At 33.5% G+C, this 26,978-nt stretch overlaps 1 protein-coding gene and 1 long non-coding RNA gene across 3 annotated transcripts; one reads left to right on the top strand and one right to left on the bottom strand.

The window, feature by feature from the left end:
* LOC130629817 (uncharacterized) lies at window positions 1-26,625 on the top strand. 2 transcript variants are annotated; one of them, XM_057443178.1, is made up of 16 exons: window positions 1-215; window positions 5,697-5,875; window positions 6,482-6,866; window positions 6,941-7,041; window positions 8,622-9,081; window positions 12,201-12,322; window positions 12,867-13,374; window positions 13,605-13,874; window positions 14,406-14,684; window positions 15,491-15,639; window positions 15,787-16,030; window positions 17,183-17,475; window positions 18,153-18,346; window positions 18,484-18,718; window positions 19,151-19,227; window positions 26,175-26,625. In XM_057443178.1, the coding sequence occupies exons 1-16, from the start codon at window positions 161-163 to the stop codon at window positions 26,512-26,514; spliced, it is 3,891 nt and encodes a 1,296-aa protein (XP_057299161.1). In that variant the 5' UTR covers window positions 1-160; the 3' UTR covers window positions 26,515-26,625. The 2 variants fall into 2 exon arrangements, with proteins under 2 accessions (XP_057299161.1, XP_057299162.1); XM_057443179.1 differs by lacking the exon at window positions 26,175-26,625 and adding an exon at window positions 23,526-23,951 and having other exon boundaries at window positions 2-215.
* LOC130629818 (uncharacterized) lies at window positions 1,736-3,741 on the bottom strand. Its single transcript, XR_008982022.1, has 2 exons — window positions 2,464-3,741; window positions 1,736-2,302 (listed from the first exon to the last, which is right to left on the bottom strand). It is a non-coding gene; the product is annotated as an uncharacterized LOC130629818 (long non-coding RNA).
* Window positions 26,626-26,978: the final 353 nt, after the last annotated feature.

Consider the following 26,978-nt stretch of genomic DNA (forward strand, 5'->3'; position numbering starts at 1 on the left):
ATTACTGGATTTTCTTTTACGAAAATTTACAACAAGATTCTAAAAACTTTTATCTAATCTATTTAATCTGTTTACATTCTTTGGCGCTGTAAATGTCAAGTGCTTGTTAAAGAGTTTGTTCAATGTAATGTAAAAGTCTTCAAGTCCAGTGTGCATTGAAATGTTTTTGCAAGCGTTTTTGTGTGTGGCTGGAGTTCTGTTTCTTCCAAAAAGAGGTATGTCGTTGTTGTTTTTAAATTTTTTAATTATTCCATTTTAGTGTGTAAATTTTAAATTTATTCTTATGATAAAGACCTCTGAGTTAATGAAAACAAAAAAATTTGAAAATTTTATTACTGCGGGACAGGGAAATAAATTTTAGTGTGTCTTAATATTTGTGAGTATAACGCTGTTTGAAGATTATCACGGGGGACATTTTAAAGAACCACAATTTCGGTAGTCAAGATATAATCTCGACGTGTAAAAGCATATTTCAATCAATTTCTGTTGTACATCAAAAATCGTGCCTATTTTTACGCAACCATGTAAACATGCCAAATATCCGATGTTAGACTGATTTAGGCGCCAAGTGAAGGGTTGCTGAGTCCATACGAGAGTATAAAATAAAGAATTGCGCAATTTTACTAATCTTTAACCTTACTCGGTCCGGTGATTTTCGGACATATTATGACCGGGGGGGGGGGGGGGGGGGCGGAATCCTCCCCCCACCCCTTAATGATTTTCCACAGACTTGTCCAAATTGAACCAAACTTAGCACACTTATAGTACTTCACAAAAGGAACAAAATAACAGCAATAATTTTTGCTTGCGTCAGAACATTCTCTGTAACGTCATAAATAGCTTGAAATTTCTTTAAAATGCTACTATCTGCTTAAAATTCAATTACTTTAGTTATAGAGCGAATTTTTACATTCTGTTTAAAGATTCTGACAGCTAAGTAAATGTTACTTAACATATTTCCGATTTTTACACGAATTGCATTAAAAAGTGGCAAAAAATGCACGAAATTCCTTTTTCTCGATTTTCGGGTTAAACCCAAACAAATGGGGAAATCGGATTAATCATGCGTCCAATAGATGTGGAATGATTCTTCCTGATAAAAAAAGTGGTGTTGTAAGTTTCAAGTTCTAAGAACAATCCTAACAAGAGTTATTATATTGTTTTTATTATAAGGGTTTCATAGAGATTTTTAGGGGTACTTTCGAGTAATAGCCAATATGAAAGCCTGTGAAAGGTATAGGACATAAATAGTCCAGGAGCTCATAACAGAACTTTAGGTGCCATTTTCTTCAAAAGGTTTGACCCTCCAAATAGGTTGGTAGTATCATGGACAATAAAAATCACATGGTCAGCTGACCAAATTTGGGGGCGTTTGGGTCCCAGGCCCCTAAAATTAACCTAATTTGAGACTCCTATTTGGTCCCACAATTCTCAAAGCTTAAAAGTTCGTAACGTGTGTAATTATATGAGAGAATCTGAAAAATGATAAAGCTTACCGAAAAATTGGGTCTTAAGACTGGGTCAGACCCCTGCAAAGACCATATTAAGGACCTTAATGTGTCTCCAAAAGCTACAAACTCCAACCTTTGCACAAAAATTCTCGGAATTAATAGTGGAATGTCATTGGTCATAAAACTGACCAAAAATTTGGGTCTCTTGACCTAGTCAGACCGCGTCTCTACCCATATCCCTATTTTAAACAGCTTTTAGAGGGTGAAGAAAATCAGTGACTACAAAGCCCAAACTCAGTATTTGTGTTCTATACTAACTATGTAATACATAAATGGTCGAGCTTACCAAAAAATGCGGTCCTATCAGCAGGTCAGACAAAGATCTGAACAGAAACTCAAATTGGACCTCATAAGGTACAAAGACTATTCCTTTGTTGTAAGACTATTCCTCATCATTCAGGATTAGACATAGAGCCGTACAGATAAAAACCTAAGAAGTTAACAAGAATAATGCTTCCACTAGATGACAAGAGAGGAGTACAGAACCAATCTCATATATCAAAGCACGCATGTACGATACCTTGTGAATGATGGGTTTTATTTTCCACCCGACACTGCACCAACGTAGGTTGGCTGAAATTCTATAATTTTTCCAAATACCAACAATATGCAAAAGAGTTTGGTACCTGCCACAAATTAATCAGTTCCCAACTTCTATAGCTGTAGTAGCAGAATCATTGAGACGTGCACAGGTGATTGCAAATAAATGTTGTAAGAAAAACATTTCGTAACATACGATCTTGCAATTGCCAAAGTGGCTATGGAACTTCAAGCAGAAGAATCTCAAACTACTAGAAAAAAAAAAGAAAGTGTACAAATTGTATTTAAACAGCTAGGAACAAATCTTGATGTCACAGATGACGCTTTTGCAACGTTGGGAAAACTTGTAGAAAAAGGAATATATCATCTGTATGTAAAGCTAGATTGGTAATGTTCTTGGAAAAGTACAAACCATGAGGAGAAAATGAAGCAATTCCATGTGATAAGAAGTTTGATGGAAGTTCTCTGCCACCTTGTTTATGAGTGTTGCGTCAAAAGATTTATCGCACAAAGTATGTTGCACAGTTATGGATGTCATCAATAACAACGGAGCCTCCAAATCACCTTTCTGAAGACACAGGTTGGCTCCTGAAAGATAAAAGCTATAACACACTTGGTTTTCTTTCGCTTTCCCAGTAGTAGCTAACGTTCTCTGGATAAAAGTTCAATCAGTTTTTTACTTCGATTACTAAACTTCGCTTCATACCAAAGAAAACAAATGGAAAATGTATAGCTAGCTACAATTGGCTGATATATTTCATCGTCGTACGTTTTTCTTCTTTATAACATATATTTCTGACAACAAAATAAACTTTTTGTACTCGCTCGACAACAAAAGCCGCTCTACAACAACATTTTTGTTTTTTACATTTCAGATTCAAATTACATTCATATTCAAATCCGATAGAATTTTTATGAAAGGAAGCAACCTCGGTCCCAGAACACAAAAATGGAAAATATAGAAAAACAAAAATAAGCTTTAAATTAACCTTATGATGAGTAAACATTGTTTGAAATAACTTTTTCCAGGATTACTTTGAAAAACAGACAACCTTCTTTGATTCGGTTTTCTTTTTTCAGTCGATAAACAACTTGTTTCCCTTAGATACGGCGTGCACATTAATCCGGGGGTAAAATCAAATTATTCTATCTATAACGACCAACAGGACTTTTAAAACAAAAAATAAACAAATAGAAACATTTAGAAATAAAAATAAAAATTTATTGTTAATATAATAAAAAAATGAGTTTTATTTTTTAAAATAACGAAAAAAAAGAATTAAAAGTTTAAATAGTAACCCCCTGATTTGCGTTTTTTTAACTTGGTAAATTTTAGCGTAACGCCATCTCGTAACTTTGCGTGTCGTGGACTCACATGGTTACTCACACAAGCGTATTATTATATAGATAGCACTTCAGGCATATGGCCTCACATCAATAAATGAAAGCGCCATTTTTAAAGAAATAAATTTACCGTAACTTTTGTTTAATTACAAAGACCAGGGTCAAAGTTACATATCGCATTTCTTTTATTTCGTGAAAGACGTTCCTTTGGATAATACAAATTACTAAGCGATGTTCAATGAATACAGGTACAGATAGGTAGTTAATACAGATACACCATGCCACTTGCTTATCTAGTGCATCGCTTAGTACAGGTATTTAGGCCTATCATATATCCATAGAGCGCCCTTATCAAAAACATAACCTTCGTTTAACTTTGACTCACCATACCTTTATCGAACAGACACGACAATTTCCATGTTCTAAATTTTAATTGTGGATATAAAAAGAGTTAAAGTATTTCATAGGTAGCTAGCTGCATTTAAACATTAAAAATTGTATGAAAAATTTGCCTGCCTTTTCACTAACACATCATGCCTGGCAGATTGCTAAAGCTATACATACTAGAATAAAACAATTGTGGAAAAAAATATAATTATAGGCATAATATAATTAACTAAAAATATCATGCAAAGAGTTTCCTCCCCATTATGGATACGTGTTTATGTAGCCAAAATCTTTTCAAAATTAGTTTTTTTAAGAATTGAAACTACAAACAACTTGAGACAATGGAATTTTCTTGGGCATTTTTCGGAGTTAGCAAAGATAATAAGCTCGCCTATACTTTTCAGCCGATATGTTGCTACTTCAGCATATTTGAGGACCGCTAAGCAGCGTTTAAAATGGTCTAGTCGCATTTCATAGCATGAAGAAATTACGGAATGAACCACGTAAGGTTCCACGAAGTGTCGAAATATGGTAAAAACTACCCATGCTGACCTCAGCAACAAGTAGCACAGGTTAAGAGTTTGGATTTAACCAAATAACCGAAATGCTAAGTCGTCCGCTGTAAAGATTGGCAAGTTCAAATTGTGTTAGCGTGATATAGAAACAGCCGAAATAACCACTTCTGGCAACAGAATTCAAACCTTGCAGTCATGCACCAACATTTTTCCCACTAATTGTAGCTAACTATTAAGAAAAAGTAATTTTATTAACCTGTAGAAACGAATAATAGAAACAAATTTCTGAATACAAACTTATTAGCAAAGACAGAGACATTTTCGAGATGCATGAGCGTAGCTACTGTTTGTTTAAAAAAATCTGGCTTTGCGATTGATTTAGTAAACTTGTGGAAAAGTGATAGACGATGTGCAGTGCCGAAATTTTAGTACCCGTGGCGTGCTGACGTGTTCGAAAAACATCTGACGAAGATGGTTAAAAAGCATCGCGTATACATGATTGAATGAGATAATAACTATTCGAGATAATAACTATTCGGTCCCCCTATGTATGTTTTGATTGAGAAAAGCTAATGACTTCAAATTTTGTAGGGAGATAGTATTTAATAAGTAGAATCTATTTTATTAAAAGAAATCACGATGACGTCATCATTTTTAAGATGGCGTCATCAGAAATCCCCAAAATTGGACTTTTTGATGTAATCAAATGACGAAATTCATTTTAGTAGTTACTGCTTTATTTTTCACATTTTTTTAAACAATTCATAAACATTTTTTTGGCGATGTCACGCATATTATAACGTCATTGTCTTCGTTCAGAAGAACGGAATTTCCCTTTACAGCAAATCAACATAAGTTGATAAAAAGATAATTATTTGACAGTTTATTATTTCTCTTTTATTTCTTTCATCTATTATTTCTATTTTATTTTTATATCAACTATTTGGTTTTTTCCATGATGACATATGACAATAGATTAGTGAATGAGTGAAAATGAGTAAATGTCATATTTGTGTATGTCTTTTCTATTCTCTATTTAAAAACAATAGTAAAAGTATTGAAACTAAGTTATTTTAGTCAAAATAGAAATATATATTTTTGGGGGGATTTTGACACCTTTAATAAATTGAACGAATGAGGAAGGTGAGGTTCAAAAAAAATTGCGGCAAAGTATTGCTAAATAAATTTTAAGAAAAGTCAGAAAATTTCAGGGTCATATCACAATTTATAACAAGTTATGCAAAAAAAAAAACTCGTAGGTGGGGACCATTTGGTTCCCCTGGTTGGAATACGGTTAAACTAATATGTCACTCTGTATTTAATATTTATTCTGATAATTAATGGCTGATATACTTTGCTCCATTTAATATTAATCATAGTTCATTACTGTTTCACGTAGATTGTACCAAATGTAATGTGCAAAAGAAGTATGATTCCACCATGAAGAGCAATTTCACCCTAATTGATGTTAACGATCTTACAATCGCCAACCACACATATTGGCTTTTTAATATCGAACGTATTTATGGCATTCCAATATTGAAGAAATGTTTCCAATACATTGACAATGGTCTCTTTGTAAGTCATTTTTTAAAAATTAAATTTATAGGAAGATAGAAAAAACAGTAAGTAGATTTAACGTCATCTAAGCATGCTTTAATTTGTTCATATATTCACCACAAAACGAAGGAAATAATTTGTTGGTATGATATTGCAGCCGCTATTATGGCTTTTGAAAATCGGTTTAATGAAGGACTGTCACCAGGGCCATTGGATATTTTGAGGTGATGGAAGTAGTAAGCATGCGAAATTAACCTGTTGCACCAGCGATCTTTTAGTGGGAATAGCACTGAAAATATTGGAATATTCTCTCTCATAAAGTCATGTGAAATAATTCTTCGCTTTTTTAAATGAGACTTGGATCATTCTTGCTTGTTTTTGGTATTAGATGGTATTTTTATCGATTTTTGGAGGGTAATTCTTGTTAGTTTTTGGTATTAAGTGGGCTTTTTTTAACGATGTTTGCAAGAGAGTTCATGTTAAATTTTGGTGTTAAGTGGTATTTTAACGATATTTAAATGGGTATTTTTGTTACGTTTTGGTAATTAGTGGTATCTTGAACAATATTTAGATGAGAATTCTTGTTTGTTCGCGGTACTAAGTGGTTATTTTAACGATATTTAGATGGGAATTTTTGGTTTGGGATACTATCAAACAACAACATACCATCTCATTATACATGCTATCGAGTACAACAAAACATGCAACCGGACTTCTCCACACAATACAAGAGATGATGAATTCACGGCCGACGAAACCACTATCGTCACATACAGTATCACAGCATCCGGTTTTGTTAATGCTGATAAATTCCAACTTGTTTTTGTATCAAATGAAAGCATCACATACGTCAAGTCAACAGCATGTAATGTTGGATACAGTATTATAACAGGATTTAGACCATTTTTAGTAGCTGTTGGTTACTACAAGTATTGTTTATTTTATATCCATTGCCGTAGTGACGGAGCAATTGCCAAGATAGAACACAACCTTTGCACAAGGAGGCCAGGTAATAATCATTTGTCAAGTTTTTTTATGCTCAAGAAAAGAATTTAAAGATTTAACAAAACAATTATGTTTTAGTTATCTACCCACCATCATCTGAGAAAATCTACATACAAGAAAATATAAGAATACTGCAAAAACCTTTTTTGTTTTTCTCCAGTTTCACAAATTACGTCATGGTAAGTCATTTACTTTTTTATCTGTAAAAATTTTTCTTGATATTACTTTATGCTAACTGGCAGCAAGGACACACGGAAAAACAATTTGCAAACTTTGTACGATGGGCGAAGCACTGTGGAATTTTCCACAGGAGACAGTATTATTAATACTCGTTCTCTGCTTGATTACACCAAAAAAAAGGTTTTACATATATATTTATATTAATATACCATAAATGTAATCAGAGACTTCCGAATATATGATTGAGTGAATTTTGACATTTTTAACCGTGGCACTCACTTCTTTAATATACCTACCAAAACAATGTATAAAAAAAGAATGCAATACCATCAGTATTGCATTCTTTTTTTATACATTGTTTATCATTAGTATCCATCTTGAACGTCTTCGTCCTACAAAGTAAAACCATACAATTTCTACATCAAAAGTACACATCCTTTTGATTAATATATGTATCTGATCCATGATGTGGTTGCTTTTCGTGTTTTGTATCTCCAGAGTGCTTTTTGATTGAGGTACAAATAATGATAGGGTTACAATTATTATTAAGCATTTACTGGGTGCCATAATTTAGAAGCGGTGGTATCCCTGATAAATAAAATTCAAACTACAAAAAATAACTTCAAAAAATACTACATATTTTTTCAATCATTGTCATTAAATAACGTAGATATTATCATGTCATGAACAAGCACGTTTGCTTTTAGGCTACAGCTACAATGACAACAGTTGTAGCTGTCGAAAGGTTGCCTAAAGTAAGTTAGCTTTAGGTGTGGCAAAACTAAAGTTTAACAAAAGTTTTTTCGAAATCTAAGTGTCGTGTTTCTTTTGTTTTTGCATTGCGCATAAAGATATAGGTTTGATTAATTCTAGACAACACATGCGAGAGGTTTCATGCCATATAAAGAAAAACTTTAAAATTGCAGAGAAGAAAAACAAATCATTTTCTCCCTACTCTAGCATTGGAAACCTCAAAATAGCCCAGCACGAACAGAGTTAAAATCACGAAGCTATCGAGTTTTTCCTTGTGTTTTGAAAATTTGAAAATATCTTTATTTCTAAAATTTGACAAATTACTAATTTTGCTTCTACTAAAATTACTGAATCCTCAGTACCCACAAAATTATTTCCAGGATTTCCGGAAAAAAGTGCAAAATAAACGATATCGGTTCCTCTCTTCCACCAAAATAAGTTTCAAGGTAGATTTTTCTTCAAGTTACTTGTTTAATTAAGCTACTGGGTATTAAGTTATTTGAAAGTATCCGTTTTTTCTAGAGAGCAATGACAGGTGCATATTATATGAACTATAGACCTTAAAAAAGTTGTAGGATTCTCGCGAATGGTTATGCTTTGGCCTGATGGCGAATGGCTTTGCCTTGGCCGGATCGTTTTAACTTTCCTTACTTCACCAAAGCTAAATGCATCTACCAGCTAGAGCATGCACTATTTACGTGTGTTTATTCTACGTGCGAAGTAAAACAAATCGTTGAAATAATTTCCATAAGAGTCTTAGAAGTGCTCCTAACCACCAGAAAACGTGTTAGACAAGCGCCTACAATTATTACGATGTTTTATTTAGATAAGTCGCAATGGAGTCCTGTCACTTTCATCGGTTCATAATGGCTACACAAGCATACCAAACAAAGACACTGTATTTGTAATGAATAACAACAGTAAATCAAATTTTCTAAAACTAACACGTTTGGAATATCAAACAAGTCCCCTATTTTTAAGCGTTGCCGGTAATGACATATCTAAAATTACTCAAAGTCCATTCAACGCTACACAGCTTCTAATCTTTACCAGTTATTATGATGACGAACTCACAAACCAGGCAATCTTCGCTACAGACAACAACTCAACGTACGAGATATTAAACTACCGAAGATTTGATGATTACAGTGTGATTGGCTATTCAGAGCGCTCTTGTGGAAGTAAAATTCTGTTTGGAAATAACTCAAGTCAAATGGTGCACACATCAAATGTAGGAGTACCAGGTCGACATGTGTTTCGACTGACCCAAAAATGCAGAGTTGCAGGTAATGTAACATCTGTTGTAATTTCGGTCTTTGTAAATTGACATGTGTCAACAAAATAGATTTTTTAGCTTGTTATTACCAGATCGATACAAAAAACCGTTTCTAAGAAAAAAACATGATTTGATTGGCTTACGGCGTATTAAAACAAGGCTTTGTATGGAACCATACTTACCTGTTTGGAAAGCCATGAATAAAACGGTACCATAAGAAGGTAAATACTTTAGATAAAGTTTCAATTCACATAAGCAATCTATATTATAATACCCGTATACGTCTGTCTGTCACGCAAAATGGTCGCTTAGCGGCGCAAGTAGCGAGAAGCACGCAATGCAGTATAAAAAAGACGGGCGAACCCGTGGATTCTTCCACTGGCTAACGACTAGTTATTCAAATTTGTTCTGTGTACTTACAAAAGTTCAAAATCAAGAATTCTTCAGCATTAAAGTTCGCAGAGCTATTCGCGATAAACATCAAAAAACATTTTCTTATCATATTATCAAAAACAGAAACATCAAGAACAATGTACACATTCACCGCAATGCCACTTCTTCGGATTTGATAAACTTTTAAAACGGATAAACATCATTTTAAGTTTGATTTCTTTGTTATTTTTTCGTTAGAAAACGCCAACCGCATTAAACTACCCTGCGTGCGTTGACTGTTGACAGTTATCTATCAATACAGTAAAAATGGCGTTTTATTCTTTTGTTTGCTTGACTAAGTTAAATTAAAGAAAGGGTACAAGACAACATATTTAAAGCATATTTAAACTTTCTCTAAACTAAAAATATCTATTACTATCGTCATCGTTTTGTAGGTACTGGTTGAGTAATCTAAAATATTAAAGACATGGTTTTATTGCAGTGTAAATTAAATAAAACAGGTTCGGAAGTTTGTTGTATAAAATTATTAGTTGGCTATATAAGAGATAAATTAAAAAAGAATTACTTCTTCACCAAAGAAAGTTAAAGTAATGTCGTTACAAACCTGAGTTCATTTCTTCCTTTTCCATATCTGAGGCACAGACTGTTTCTCTGTAAAATTAATTCAAGGAGTCATCATAAAACATTACAAAATAATAAACTGTATTAATATTTTTTTATTTCCCTCTGATAACGTAACAAAACTACAGCAGAAGTTTTTATTGTTTTCGTTTTTTTCCTCTTTTCTTATCTAAAAGAAGAAATTTTGAACGTCGTTATCGATTTCCAATTTTGTTTTGCACATTTCGCGCCGAAAATTCACTTCAAACCCAGTACGCAGAAAAATATCTTACGCCAGTAGGTAAAATACTTTTTAACCTGGAGTTCATAAAGAAAACTGGACTAAAGGTCACAAGTTGGACACCTGACTAACTTTTCAAAAAAATTTCCTTGGGAAGAAATATTTTCGCTTGCTTAAATGGCATATGGGCTTCGCTGGATGGTTTAGCGCCGCAAAAAGTATTGAAATCAAACAAGTATTTTTTGTCATCCTTAGTTGCTTGGGAAGCACAATTTAAACAGAAATTGTGTCCTTTATTTAATTTAATTCTTAAAGTTATTTTTCATATGAAAAGCAGTCGCGTAATAAAACGGATACTAACATGCTTTGATGTTGCACTATAAAACATAAGGCCGATATGTACTTTTTACCTCGGCTTTCTATTTTCCACTACAAAATCAAACTGTCAGTATTCATTTATTAAAAACCCATTCTCCACTTCTATGTTGCCGTAAGTAAAAACGAGGCCGTGTTTTTAAAACGACGCAAAGCTTTAATGTGGTTTAACTTCCTTTTCATTAAAATTGATTGATAGTTTTGTTGATCTTTGTATAAGTGATATAAAAAGAAGGTACAATGACAGAAAAACGGGAAATATTTATTTTAGAAGAAGAAAAACATAACTAGCTAGCTAAATATGTTCAACGGAAATTTACAATTGATTGACTCTGGGTTCTTTACAAGTCGAGACACTTGACTCTTTTCCCACAAACATGTAGAAAATCTTTCATTACATTTTAATTGCCAATTTTAATTCGAATTGATGGTGAAAATAAAAAACTCTATAAATTTGGTTACTACACAGTTACGTACATGAGCCTACATTTTGCGTCATTTACAACTGCTGCAAAATTCCTTTATAAACAGTTGTAAACAATTGTTGCCATGAACTGTAGCATTTGTAGTAACAGAGAATTAATGTAAATAACAGCCTGCTATTGTGTTTTTTCAATATATCGGTACTATATTTAACGGAAATGGTTGTTTTCATAGCCCGTATATTTATAAAAGACATATTGTTGCAAAAGATAAAAAGCAAATTATGCTTAAATGTAAATTACGGTCAAACGTAATTAATAAGCCAACAACATCAGCCTTGCTTGCATATATGTGTCGGTAAAACTTTCCATAAAATATAAAACACCAAATTTCTGATCAAGATGATCCGTCTCCCATGCCATACTTGGCATCTGTATATTCAAAAGGGAATATGCAGTTTAAAATTTCTTCGATAAGAACCACAAAAAATAAAAGTTGGATGTAAGGTAGTTGAATTAGAATTGCTAAGTACACAAGCTTTCGGCATCTTTATTTGTCTATGAAATTTCTTCGATAGAGTAAACTTTCAGTACTACACAAGCATTATTTGTTTTGTCCAATGATTTGTCTTTACTCCTATTAGACGTGGTTATTTTTCATTAGGTCAGAAATGCTGCCAGGGTCCAAAAGTCTAATACGCTCAATATCCATTACATTAAGGATGGCATCGTATTTAATTTTTTATTTCGCTTTAAAGTTGATTCATTTTAGCGTCAACAGCGGCCAACATAGACGGCATCGCGGCTAAAACAAATTTTAATGCTGATGCCAATACAATAAACGCTGAAAGCTACGACCAAGAACGCGTGAATGATAATCGGCCCGCTAGTTGGTTGTACATCCGGTTTAATCCGAGCGCTTGAATTTTCTACCGAACAGAGCAGAAAAATTATTCCTCTGCTTTAAATTTAGAGAATCAGTAAGAGAAATCAGCAGGAGCAGTCAGAATAGTCAAAAATATACAAACTTCCGTTGGTTACTAATTACGTCAGGTTTACGTTCGAGGGCAATCCTAATAGTAATTCTCTACATTTTAGCTCTTTATCCGTATGGAGAAGAAAATGGTGACCAATTGTTGCCAAAAGGAGACAATCTTGTGGAGAAGTTGCAACTTCAATCACCATTAAAATTGAACACAGAAACTATTCACGATATCTTCGTAAGATAAATTTTGTGTTACTACTTTACTCTGCTAATTTTCGCGTCTATTAACGAAGTTTTAATTTGGACCAAATTATCGAAACTGGATTATAAAAAAATGAAATTTACGAATAACAATTGTTTCATTTATTCTTTTGTTGACTTATTATTAAATCGAAGTCTAAGAAAGTTGGGCGGGAATTTCTACCCGCAATTTTTAATCAAATTTATCATTGTAACCAATAATTGGATGAAAATAAGTGTTTTCACAATACGATAACACTTTTAAAATATATATCGACTAAAATACTTACTGTAGCACATAGTCAACAAAAACGACAGCATTTCACTTTGTTTTAAAACGGGAAAGTTTTTTTAAATGCTGCCTCTTTTTCTACAATTCAAGTCAAATCAAATCGTGCGCAGTTTTGTAAAAAAAAAAATTCTGTAACCTTATATAATAAGAAGTAACTTTGTCTCGATAGTTGATATTCTTGGAATTTGACGCACTACTGCCTGCCTGTTCTTTTTTTTCTTCATCGCTGTTTCAATATTTTTTTCAGATAAGCACCAATGCTTTGATATCCACAGAGAGACTTTCATCTTCAACGGATTACCATCTGTATGTACAGTATCCATATACAATCATTGCACCACATAATCTAGATTATGATACAAGAAATAGCGGTAACATATATTACAGAGAAACTAAGGATGAAAATACGTTGAAGCTAGCTTCTATGGACATCAAGTCTGTGTTTGGATTTGTTGTCAATATAACATCTGCAATTATTGTCACTTATCTTGATATTGCTGGCAAAACTGCACCGTATCAAAAAGATACATTTCAGGTTGTTATTGCACATAACAACAGCAAGGCTTTTCTTATTTTGATTTTCAAGCAACTAAAAAATTCAAATGGATTGGTAATGTTCTCGGAAAAGTCTTGTTGCAGCATCAATGTGAGCAAATCATTTAATTATGGTGACACAAGATTTTTGTCTGGTCATACAAACAGTGGGAAGTTGGGACTTGGGAAGTTTGTTATTGATTTAAAACGTAATTTAAAAGGTAGGAGTGTAAGTAACTTAACATTTCTTTCTTCTACACAATCTGTTTTAAAAAATTTTTATCAAACGTACCTTCCCCCATGAAGAGACTTGCAGATTTGAACAACAAAAAATCACTAGGACTGATTGTTTTAATAAATTGAAATTTTTAAGTTGAAAAAATAATTTTGCTGTTTTCCAAACCGCTGACGGTGTCAGTAAAAGATCTTTTAACGAGTTTTTGTTTTTTAGATTTTAATCCGAGAACATACAAACGGAAAGAGATCTCCAATACAACTGGATATGATTTTATCAAAATCTCTTGGAAATTCGAACCAAATAATTCAGCTATAGTTACGTTCAATGTCGTTGGTGAATGGGAAACAAAATGGTTATATTTGCCGTTTGATGCAATTGCAATTCATTTTCACAACTTGCTGCAGAACCAGACGTACCGTTTTGAACTGCTGGATACTAACGGGAACTTACCTGCGGTTGTTTCGTTTTCACCTGAAAAAATAGGTAGGCCACCTTAAAAAGTTTATTTTGGCTAACTGAATGGCTAACATCTTACTATCCTATTAACTTAGAATGATGTTTGAAGAAACACTATATATTTTGGTGAAGAGTTCTTTTTTTTATTCTGACAGCTTAGCCATGCTTAAATATGTCCAAGAAAATTGAAAAAAGGGGGCTTGTGTTTAGGACGTCTCTAGCCATAAGACGACCTTCCCTTGATACTAACTGGTAGCCTTGTGAGGGCATTCGCTTGCAGTGCGGGGGTCTTCATCGCTCCGCATGAGAATGGATTTGATACCTTAGGCGGTTGACTAGTTGAGCGATTGCTTCGTAAACAATTTCAATAATAATAGAATATTTGAATTAAGGTTCGTCTTTTGTTAGCAGAGACTGCTCTTTCTATCAAGTAGCAAAGTGTGAAAACAAAGTCGCAACATTCATATAGAGCTATTTTACTTAAATAATTAACTTGTTGGCGAAGTTATCCGAGTTCAAATTGAAACAAAGTCAAGGTAAATTTAATTTTTAACACAGGTGCTGTTACAGACGTTTCCATCAGACAGAATGGAAATAAAGCGTCCTTGTATTGGAAAACGCCATTGGTAAAGTTTGGAAATCGGACAGTCGCTAGGACCTTGATTAAACACACTGTGATAGAATCTGGCAGGGTAGTCCATTCCTTAATTTCGTCCTTCATTTATAAGAGTCCATACAGGTTTTGTGGAGTAATAGGATCAGAACACACTTTTGTTATAACCCTGGCTATAAAAGATCAACTTAGTCCTCCGGAAACAATCACACACACATTTGTAGGTAGGTATTGCTCTAGTTACGTGCTTTCAAGAATGTTAAAGTTGTTTTTATACGAACACTTAGGTTGAGACTGTGCCAAAAATTAGGAACATATAAATAATGAACTTATCCTGAATTCCTTTACAAAAACAGAATAATAAAACAATTGTGTAACTCGACAATAACTTTATAATATCTCCTTTCACTTGGAGACTTGTTATCACTTTGTTATTGTTACAAATAAACGTGTTTTTTTATAACTAGCCGATAAATCGGTCGTTTTACGCCCAGTGTAGCACAGCACATAAGGTAAAGCGTGTTGTGCCCTTTTGGTGTGTTTTGTTTTCTTTTTTCTACAACATGTGCACCAAATGTCCAAAATGTGTTTGGGGAGTTACATTGAAACGTCGTTCGCGACCATCCTTTAAAGCGGATATTTTCCTCAGAAATATAATGCAACATGGCAAGTCTCTACGTATCGGTCGGTCAAATTGCTCTACAGAGGTTTAAAATAATGCCGAAAAATGAAGGTGTTCGGCTCTTTCTAATCAATTATGTAAGACTACCCGGTATCCAGTGGATAAATTCACGGTTTGCCCGTCCTTTACATATCACATTTCGTGTTTTCGTATCACATTTCGTGTTTTCGACCTTTTTCGCGCAGATATAAACAGACAACGGCTATTATTGAAAAGACTTTTAATACTAACAATAATAATCTTATTGTACATTTAAACCAGATATTTGTCGGTGTCAGTGCCAGAATCTTTACTTTCCTTGTATTCGCCAGACTAAAACTTAATTATCGACAACATGATCAAATTTAGAAACTGCGGAAAGTTTATGGAAGAATGTCATTATCATTGCGTCAACTTGTGGCAGTGTTCTTCTGCTTGTTTTCCTCGCCATGGTGTCCTATCACAGAAAGAAAATGAAAAAAAGAAATAAATTTCTGTTTACCCAAACAGCTTACAAGGTATGCGGTTAATAACTTTACTTTATGTGCGAAAATCTAATTTTAGACAATATTGACCGAAATATTGTAATTTTAGTCATTCATGACTTCAAAGCATGTGTGGTCTGGCAACTTGTAAATCCTTCCTTTCTTTTAATGTTCTCCTAGTTGGATCCTGATCGAAGCATTCTTGAACAATGCAATGACTTGACCTACGATACAAAGTTTGAATTTCCAAGAAAACGCATCTCGTTGTTTCGAGTACTGGGCGAAGGCGCGTTTGCGCAAGTGTGGATGGCTTCAGCTAAACAAATGGAGCACTTTAAACCCAGGCAAACTAAGAACAAGGCTGGTCTGTGGGAAAGATACGGAGCAAAGAAAAAAACCTTTGTTGCAGTCAAGACACTTAAAGGTAATTGGAGATAATTTTTGTATCTGTCTTTTCTAATCGCGCGTAACTGACTTTTCAAAGTTCAAATATCTTAACATACTTTAACATTCCCAGATATCTCCGAATCAGTGATCTGCATCGTTCGATATAACAATACCTGTTCCTGAAATCTTTTATCAATTGAATTCATTCATCTAATACAAATTGCTGCCTTAATAAGTAGATTTGCAGCTCTGTTATTAGAGCAAACGTACGGCAAACAAGATGTCGCGGGTTCAATTGCCTAACTATCTGTTATCTTTGAGCTGCATTTGTTCTCCCAAACAAAACAAAACTAAAGAAATTATTCCGATGTTTCTTTTCTCTAATGTTGGCATGATTCCACACCACCTGCAACAAAAAAATTTCAGAGAATGGCTATAACTAAATAAATAATAAAAAAAAACAGTTTTGCTTATATATACTTAAAAACTTCCATCACTTACCCACTTATTAATCACAACAGCTAATCCAAATTTATTTGCTTTGACTTTAGGAACATTGAGCTCTTTATAATCAGCCCAAAGAGGCCACCGTAGTGAAGTAGTGCTTAGTGAAGTAGTGCTCAAAATTCATCAGAAATGGTTTTAAGAAATGACTCTATAAAATACATGTTTTTTATAAGGTCAGCTTTAAGTATAAGAACTTCAGCTCTAAGTGAATCTGTTTTTCACGCCATCTCCGGCCGGTTTTTTCTTTAGTAACTCTTCTATGCTACATCATACTTAATAAGTTTTTGTATTTTTCTATAAAACACCTTTATGCCAGATTTTCAGGTCCAATAGGTTCTTTATGTATTAGCCATTACTTGAAACTACGTCTTAAATTATTAGAAAATCTAATAACTTTTGTTCAGATAGAGACTAACTCGTTTGTCAAGAATTTAATTTCGTAATTTAAAGAGGCAATTGTTTTTTCTCGCATCAGTTTCTGACGTTAAAGAAACAAAGTGCAGAAAATATTTAAAAAATATTCGTGACTTGTTGACACGAAATCATAAGTAGCTGACTAACTTTTAAGATACGCTCCCTTTAAAATTCAAATGGGTTTTACTTTGCAACAAGTCTTCTAATTTATCCTTACTGTTTTTAAATGTGATCTTCCAGATTTTACCTTTTAATTTTTTCTTTTTAGCTGGTGCCACAGAATCAGATTATAAGGATCTAGCAAACGAGCTTAAACTTTTAATACACCTCGGAGAACATCGAAACATTGTCAATCTGCTTGGTGCATGCACTCGCGGTGAGAATTTGTTGGTGATTCTTGAATATTGTTCAAATGGAGCTGTGTTGAATTACCTACGATTAAATCGTTATGATTTTGAAGCTTCTTGGCACAAACAGAACAACGAGATCTTCAATCTTTATCAAATAACTTGGATAGCGGTTCAAATTGCTGATGGGATGAACTTCTTGGGAGAGAAAAAAGTAACACACATTTTGTTGGTTTTGTGTGTGTGGGTTTTCGTATTTCTGGCCGGTACTGTTTACGCTTTTGAGCTGTAAAAAAATTTTCGCTCGAGTAATTCTCAATAAAAAGCTCGGTGTCATCTCCTTAATGTAGATTGCAGAAGTTTTTCCCAGAGTATATTTCTGTTGTTCGTCGAAACGACATGATGTAAAGAGAGTTTATATTCTAACTCACAGGCTCAGACGAAAATAACTTTATATATCTACTAATTCTCTTTGTATAGTAAGATCAGTCTAGCAATAGTAAGGTCAATCTAGCAAGATGTGTAAACCAGGATGTCAAAAAATACAACAGTGAATTATGTTCTTTAACGATAAATTACTAACGCAATTAAATTATACCGTTTAAAAGAAAAGTGAGGTACCTGTGTTATTTTGGGGATTGTAATGTTAAAGAATTGTTACAAGAATTTGGAATGTATCGACTTTTTCACCTTGTAAGGGTGGGCGGGTGGGACCCAAGTTGCTATCGACGTGTAAGGATTTCTTGCGTTACTTCTCATTTAAAAGCTATGTCACGTGATAATTATTGCATAATTATCGGCAACACAGAACAACTCGTAATCGTAAATAAATTTATTTTGTCAGTGCATTTTCCTCTTTTGTTTGGCATATTTTTATGTTTTAATTTCTAGTGTGTACACCGCGATTTAGCAGCAAGAAATGTTCTTTTGACAGAGAAAATGTACGCAAAGATCGCTGATTTTGGCCTTTCAAGAAACACTGGTGGGAAAGGCTATTACCATAAAGAAACGGAAGGAAATCTTCCTCTGAAATGGATGGCCCCGGAAGCTATAACGCATCAAAAGTACACCACCAAAAGTGATGTGTAAGATACTTTGTTTCTTGACTATGTGCTTGAATTTTTACAATCATAGTAAGTGTAAGTGAAGTGGAATGGACGGACGGACGGACGGACTCACCAGCATTATAAGGATTCACGTCGCCGCTTTTTTAATTTTTTAGTTGGTCGTTCGGCATTTTGCTATGGGAAATTTACTCACTCGGGTCCACACCTTACCCAGGTGTTAAAAATAATGAAATGTTAAAATACGTAAGGAGAGGAACAAGAATGGCAAAACCAACGCATTGTAAAGAACAAATATATCAGCTAATGTTGCAATGTTGGTCAGGACCGCCCGAACTGAGACCTTCGTTCATTGATTTGCGCAACAATATCGATCAAGTTTTGGTTAATAATGTAGGTATTGATTATTTTATAAGTTATCCTTACTAGTACCAAAAGAAAAATAATCGATTAAGTCAACAATGAAACGATTTTAGAATCTTAAGAATTAGAGAAGCTAGTCATATTTTTCACTCCTTATTTGCGCTGACCTTTACATTAATTATATTCTGTGGAGACAATTTTGGTACTTGGCACGTGCTACAGATAAGAATTCGTCTTACATATATTTGCACACGTCTAGAATAATTTTTTAATTAGGTATTGGTACATCTTGAAAAGTCCTTTTATCTGTGAAATTGAAGTCTCTACATTTTCTACTATGCGCACCAAATCGGTCCAGCTATGCGTGGACAAACGCTATAGCCGGTAGATGACACAACAATAAGCTGAAGCGTGTGATAACGTTCAAAAGATTTCTTGTCAATTCTTTTACTTACTGCACAGGAACAAGGTTTCTACAGTGGGCAGTCGTTGGCGAATGTTTACAAAATAACTTCATCGAAATCTTCGGAATCAAAAGGGTAAGACACTGTTTTGAATTTTCCGCAAACATTGAAACAATACCATTAGAAAAGGATTTAAGTGCAAAACATCGAACTAAACTCCCCCTAATTCGATCAAATTCACTGTCAAAAAAAATTAATTCGATCTAGATATAAGGAAAAATTCTCTCTTTAATATGATTTTCATGAGTGTAAAAAGGCCCTAACCACAGTTTGAACCATATTTCAAGTTTCGAATTTCCGTTCATTCGAATGTTTTGAAATTGAAATTCCCTTCTGTATTTCGATTTTTTCCACTTTGCCGCCTAAAAATTCGAATTAGAGAGAATCGATTGTATCCTTAAATTCCCTTGTATTTCAATATATATATATCGCATCATATTTCATCTTATATATTAACTCCCTTGCGTGAGTAAAACTGTGAGTCCACGACACGGAAATCACGGGTCACTTTCTTATGACGTGGCGTTACGCTAAAATTTACCAATTTAAAAAAACCCGCAAAACAGGGGGTTACTATTTAAACATCTTTTCTTATTACTTTAAAAAATAAAACTCTTTTTATTATCTTACAAAAACTGATTTTTAATTTATTTTTAAATGTTTTTATATGTTTTTTTGTTTTAAAAGCCCCCTTGGTCGTTATAAATAGAATAATTTAATTCTACCGGTTTACAATGTGGGCGCCGTATCTAACGGAAACAAGTTGTTTATTAACTGAAAAAGGCAACCGAAGCGAAGAAGGTTGTCTTGTTTTTAAAGTAATCCTGAAAAAAGTTATTTCAAACAATGTTTACTCATCAGAAGGCTAGCTTAAACCTCATTTTTGTGTTCTGGGACCGAGGTTGCTTCCTTTTATAAAAAATCTATCGAATTCGAATATGAATGTAATTCGAATCTAAAATGTAAAAGAAGAAACTGTTGTTGTCGAACGAAGTTGGTGTTGTTAGTTAGAAATACTTTTTTTTTAAAAATAAAAAATGTACGATGATATAACATCACAAAGAGAATACTCCTTTTTATAAATTATTGCGCAATATCCAGCCTCATCTTGAAACTGAGACACTCGTTGTGAATTTTCCTCACATTTTTTCCGCTTTGAGGCGGGGGATTTTATAATAACAACTAATCATCAGTATTATAGAGATAATCATTCTCAATAATAAGTTTCGCTAATTAATAATCAAGTTCCGGAACAAAAAGAATTATCTCCATTATTTTTTGCTGCGTTTCAGTGATAAACATTAGAAATAAACATTCGTTGGCAAGAAGGTGTCTAAGAAGGTTTATCTGGTATTCACAAAACAAACTACAGCTATTTTTTCAAACTAAAATCATCAAAAACTGCTATTTTAATAGCAACAATACATCACACGAGGCTCACGCTTCGAAGTACTTTATTATATATGTTTTATACAACAAAAATGGACAAGGAAGATCAACATGAAATTGAACTGGAGGTTGAAGATTTTCAAGAGTTCTTTAATGATATCTCAGTAGGTAAGTGATAGCAGATAGATACATGGACCTTCAAAAAGTTAGACAGGAAAAACACAAAAATTATTATTCACTATACATTTGCTAAAAATTCTTTTATAATTGCATTAAGACAGACATATTTTCTTATATTTTCAGATCCAGCCAGCATTATTCTAACCGAGGATGATATATCTGACCCTCATGTCAAAATTGATATTGAAAAGCTGCCAAAGTACAAAGTCGAACACCTGAAAAGCTGGCTAATATTTCGTGGCGATACATTACATGGGATTGACACACTCAAGGATGCACAAGTACGAGTTTTGCACTATATTGAAAGTAAAACCAGCAGTAGGATTGTAGATCCAACTCCAGAAAAAGTTTGGCTTAGGATAAAAGCAGAAAATGGGGATATTACTAAAACCTTTGTGGAAAGAAGGAACTATGCCAGCTGTGCCTGTTGAACTGAAGGCAGATATATTAAATCCATTAGACTTAACAGGATGGTCAAAATCGTTGACAGAAATGCCCAGCTTCACTGTAGAAAATATAAACATTTACAATAAAAAAGTCAACGAAACATATTGTAAAAATTCTACTGCAATAAAAAAACATTTCATACGTGGTGATCAATTTATTGAAGAAAATTTTCTTGATTCGACCAACATATATGCGAAACACAGTGACTCATTATTTTTTTTGAAAAGTGTGGCAGCTGCTAGTTTAAAGAAAGCAAACAGATGGGTATTTTTAGCTTTAAACAAAATTACAAGTGAAATTTGACATGAAATGGAACATGCTCCCATGCTTATCCTCTCATGAAAACTTTAGCTAAATGGGTGGTAGATAGACTATCAATGATTCCCGATGCAAAAGTTTGTACCTCGAAGCCTTGTGTTTGGAATGTACCACAGTCTAGAGACAAAATTGAGAAAATACCTGTGATGAAATTGACAATAAAGTCACCTAATGCAAAAAAAATTAAAATGGAGAAAAATAATGATACTAACTGTACACCAAAAGAAAAAAAAGGAATTGTTTCGTCCTTATACGAGTCACGTGTTTCTTCACATACTGCTGATGAGGATTTGACGTTCCTATTATCGCACATGAAAAATACAAAAACCAACATTTGTGCCACAAAACTGATTAACCTAAATCCTGTTCACTTTAAACAAACTCAGTTTGGAAATGTACCATCAGGTTCATTGCTAAGCTACCAATGCCCTATGATGCCTCCTGATTTTAAAGTTTATTGTTCTATTCCTAATTCATCATCAGTATGTCAAGATGGTTTTAGTTTTCAACAATATCCACCGTTTCCATTTCAGCAAGTACAAAATAATATTGACGAATATATACAAAGAATTCACATTGTTGAAATAAAAAAAATGCAAAAGCTCGAAACTATGAAGGGTCATGCAAACAATATTGAAAAAATCGAATCAAGTACAAAAAACCAAGCTGATGATCCAAACTGGTTTACGTATCGTAAAAATAGATTCACCGCCTCGTTATGCAACAAACTTGGAAAAACTGCACCAAAAACAGAAAGAGGGTCAAAAACTTTAGCTCGTAATATTGTAGCTGGTGATCCAGCAAAGCTCAATAAGATTGTAAAAATGAAAATGGCGTATGGGCGGTTTTATGAACCAATAGCAATTCAACATTATGAAAGATACACGACACTTCAAGACTTCAATATAACGGTTGAACAATGTGGCTTGGTCATTGACAGAGTTAATTACGTGTTAGGTGCTACACCTGATGGCAAAGTAACCTGTGATGGTTCATTTGGCATATTAGAAGTAAAGTGTAGCGAACAGTATAAGAATATTGATCCCAAGACAATTTGTCACATATCACCCAATCCCTGTGTTGTTCTTGATGAAGATAGTGGTTTAATCAATATTAACAAAAAGCGTTCATACTATCGGCAGGTGCAAATGCAGTTGGCTATCACTTGTCGTACTTGGTGTGATTTTGTATTTTGCACATCGATAGAGTTTTGTTTGATGAGAAATTTTGGGAACAATTGCAGAAAAATATTCTAGATTTCTATTTCAAGTACATGCTTCCAGAAATTGTTGAATATGACAAAGATTGAGTTAGAATCAAGACACAATATGTCATGTATATACTATATGTGAACAATATATATTTTATATTACTTTTTTATTTAATTATATAGCGTTGTGAAAAGCATTTAGAAAGCTAAAGTTTCTTTTTTTAAAGTTATTCTCTCTCCAGGGTCTAACAGTCACATTGTTAATATATAAACAATAAAGTTTGTATCTTATTTTAAAATAGGCTGTTAAAAGTTAGTCAACATTGCACAAACTGATATTATTTGATTCAGTGACCCTGGCATATTTACTGGAATCACTCTATCAAAAATATGAAAACACTTTAGTCTTTGGATCATACGTTCGACATGAATTCTTTCTGCGGCTATTTGTTGACTACGAACAACTTCACTATTCACTTCAATAAGAAACTTTCTAATGGTGATAAAGTACGAGGTCTACCTCTTGATGAATCCCCCTTGATTTGTTGGTTGTTATATAATACAATGTTCTCGCCATTCTCACCAGCATTTAAAAATATTAATATTCCCCGGAAAATATCAACCGATGGCAAACCAGTGTAGTGATTGCATCCTTGATCTGATAACAGCACTTGTTCAACAAATTTACATTTAACTGTACTTGTATTTGCTTTCAAGGTCTTATTTTCTTCTATTAACATAGAAATTTGCTTTTGTAAATCTGCTGATTTTTCTGTTTGAGTAAAAGAATCTATGGTAAAAAAATTATCTTCAAATACATCCATTTCAGGTTCAGGTTGTGCAATTTCTGACACCGAATTTCTGATTTTTTTTCGTGGAGATGGTCGGTCAACTGGTGGCCTTCTCCTACTCAAATCATCTTTTACCATTGTCTCCAAAAGTACAGGTCTTGCACCCTTCTTTAGACGTCTCAAAGTACCGCCGGGAGGTCGAATAATGTCCGTTTTAGAAAAGTGTTTTTCACACAGAACAGTGTGGTTAGTTACACGAAAGTTGTCCTTTCCATCAACACGTTTAATTCTACTACACCACACTTTTCTCTCACCAACATCTTTTGGAAACGTGAAAAAACTTGTTGCTGTTAAAATACGTTCACCTTCAAACTCTACTAAACCAGTATTGTCACAACCCCAGGCTGCACATTGCTTTCCAAGACTTTATGTTCTTTGTTTACGTTTTTTTGACACACTATCCGCCATTGCGATTTTTATTGTGAAGAAAGTACACAACGGCTACCTCGTTTTCGTGTTAACGCGATTACGTCATCGCGAATTTATGAAAAGGAGTATTGATTGAAAATGTATCAAATAATTGTAATCCAATTTATGAAGCGAAGTTTAGTAGTCGAAGTAAAAAACTGATTGAACTTTCATCAAGACAACACTAGCAAGCTACCTACTGAGAAAGCGGAAGGAAAGCAGGTGTGTTGTTTAGATTATTTAGGAGAGAATTGAATTTGGGTGTATAACGATATTTTTGCCGTTTCTTTCAGACCTAAATTTTTCCTTAAATATTAAGTTTGTTGTTGTGTCTTGCGCCGGAAAATATTTTCTTGAAACCCTTATTTTGCAAGATATACTCTGAAAAATGGGTGAGAAGTTCAGAATATCCTAGGACTATGTGTAAGCTTGATAGTTTGTTTTAAATATGAACAATTGTATGACCCACAAAATTAATTAGAAGTTTACTTTTTTATTGTATATCAAACGAACTGAACTTTTTTGTGTCCAAGCAATAGGCCGTTATATGTAGTAGAAATTGCCATTAGCTAGCTATAATAATTATAGCATGCTTTATTTTATTAAGGCATTATATATTTTCAGGTCATAGCCATGCTAAGAACATATTGAGAATAATGAGGATAGCATTTGTCAAAAAAGTTAAGAACATCAGGCTGAAACTAAAACGCACTATTCTTATAAACAGAGTGTGTCTATCCTAGAGAAGAATTTACATAAACTGTAAAAAGTAATATTTCCGTTGTTACTGTTTTTAACACTACAGACTGCGTAATTCAGTGTTAATGTCGTTATGAAAAACCTAAACCTAAAACCTAAACTTAACTCAATGTTTACATCTGTTACATTGCCGTTTGAAATATATTCGATTCTTAAATTCGAAAACGCTGCATTGTTATCTCCTTTGATATTATGCGTGATTATCTTGATTATAAGTTTGGGTCTGTCCTTTTAATATTTTGGATTAAAATATTTCGGTAGATAAACAATATACCAAATGATTCAAGTTTTTATATTTCTCTTTTACGTGTTTTTAACTATTAATTTCTTATATTTTAAGTATAACTTTTGACTGAATAGCTGATTTTGTATGACTTTACGAAAAATGTTTGATTTCTTATTAATGTTTGGTATTCCTTTTTCCCTGGTGTACTTCTGGAATGGCAAAACAAGTATATAGTTTTAGTGTATTTCGCTTTTTACGTAACGGTTGTTAGACACCTTTGATATTTTTGGACATTTTCCATTTTTATTTTAAAATTTTTTTTTGTTGCACATGCTTATATTTTTAGACGTTTTGTTTCAGCGGTTCTAAACATAGAATAAGGCATATTGTGAGCAACCTCGATCCCAGGGCTTTTTTCTCTTTTTGCCATCCCGTTATAAAAGAGACAGAGAGCCAGGGTTCGAGGATGAAATGTGCGTTTTGAAAATTAAAATTATTGTGATTTATGTTTTTGTTTGGTATTCCTTACATCGGTTTAATGAGTGATTCAATGGATTTTTCACGGGAATTCAGATAACTGTTAATTTCTTATATTTTGTGTAAAACTTTGAAAGGGTTGCTGTATGCAATAGACTGAATATTTGATTTTGGTATGACGTGTTACAAACTTTACAGTGTGGAAATTTTGTAAAAACTTTTTTTGTATAACTTGGCAAAATATGATAGACTTTTTAAATGTCTGATATACTTTTTTCCCTGGTCTACTTACGGCATGGCAAAGCAAGTATAAATTTTAGTAGATTTCGCTTTTTTGAGACGGTTGTTAGACGCCTTTGATTTTGTTGGACATGTTGCCTTTTTTGTTGTTGTTGTTGTACCTGCTTATATTTTCAACGTTTTAGTTTCAACGGGTAGAAATATAAAGTAATGCAGACTGTGAGCAACCTCGATCCCAGGGCTTTTTCTCTCTCTTTTCTGTTCCGTTATAAAAAGAGACAAAGAGCCGAGGTTGGGTTATAAGTTTTAAAAATTAAAATTACCATATGTTGTATGTTTTTGTTTGGTATCCCTTACATCGGTTTAATGAGAGATTCAGTGGATTCTCCCACGGGTACTCAGCTAGTATTCTATTTTTTGTTTTAACCTACATGTCTTGTTTTCCATGCGAAGTTGCTTACGCGACGTTTAATATTAAAATCTAACTCAAAATTAAACAAAATTCAATATTTTTTAGTGAAAAACTTGCTGTTTATGATGAAGTTGGACAAAACGATGAAAAGGCCTATAATGAAACCTACAACATCGACGGCTATCTCACATTGGAAGAAAATGGCTTTCAAGAGGAAAACGAAGAAGGAGCAGATGAAGATAATTTGGGATTTCAGGGAGATTATGTTGTAGAAAAAAGCAAGAGAAGTTACACCATTCATGATAGTTATATCAGCTTGGCAAAAATTGACGAAAGTCCTGACGGGAATAAACATGTTGAAACACCAGAAGGAAACAAGGAAATAGGAGATGCGCTTCAAAGCAGAAATGGAGACGAAGAAAGTTTAAATGATATAGATATATGATGATATAGAAAAAATATAAATTAAATAAGAAAAATTCATCACCAATAATGTGGATTAAGTTAAAGTAATATAATAATATATTGTAAAGGGAGAAATATATATAATGATAAATCGGACTTGTTTTTAACGCACATATCATTATTACAATCTACGGTAGTTGATCCATTTTGCAGATAACACTTCAAGACAAGACACAATTCATTAAAATAATAGTGCGCAGTGCTAACAAGGCATGAAAAGAATTAACAATATATAAATTAATTGAGAAAGGTTTTAAGGATGATATCCCTAGCCTCGATCCCAGAACCTGCACGGTTCTTTTCTAGCGTGCACTAAGTTCCAAGGCCTAATGCCAAAACGCAAGGACCAGATGGACTGAGATTCACAGTCGAGGTGCTATAAAGGAAAAAACGAAACGAAGGTCAATGATGCCTTTTAAATTTTTCCCTGAATGGTTATTTCAA

The sequence above is a fragment of the Hydractinia symbiolongicarpus genome, chromosome 2 (genome assembly GCF_029227915.1).
Source record: "Hydractinia symbiolongicarpus strain clone_291-10 chromosome 2, HSymV2.1, whole genome shotgun sequence".
NCBI lineage: Eukaryota > Metazoa > Cnidaria > Hydrozoa > Anthoathecata > Hydractiniidae > Hydractinia > Hydractinia symbiolongicarpus.

Bases quoted from the DNA above. Each gene is read 5' to 3' on its own strand.
- LOC130629817 (XM_057443178.1), top strand. From the start codon at position 161: ATGTTTTTGCAAGCGTTTTTGTGTGTGGCTGGAGTTCTGTTTCTTCCA. The intron at 15,640-15,786 runs GTATGCGGTTAA...ATGTTCTCCTAG, and splicing joins TTACCCAAACAGCTTACAAG to TTGGATCCTGATCGAAGCAT. The intron at 18,719-19,150 runs GTAGGTATTGAT...CTTACTGCACAG, and splicing joins ATCAAGTTTTGGTTAATAAT to GAACAAGGTTTCTACAGTGG.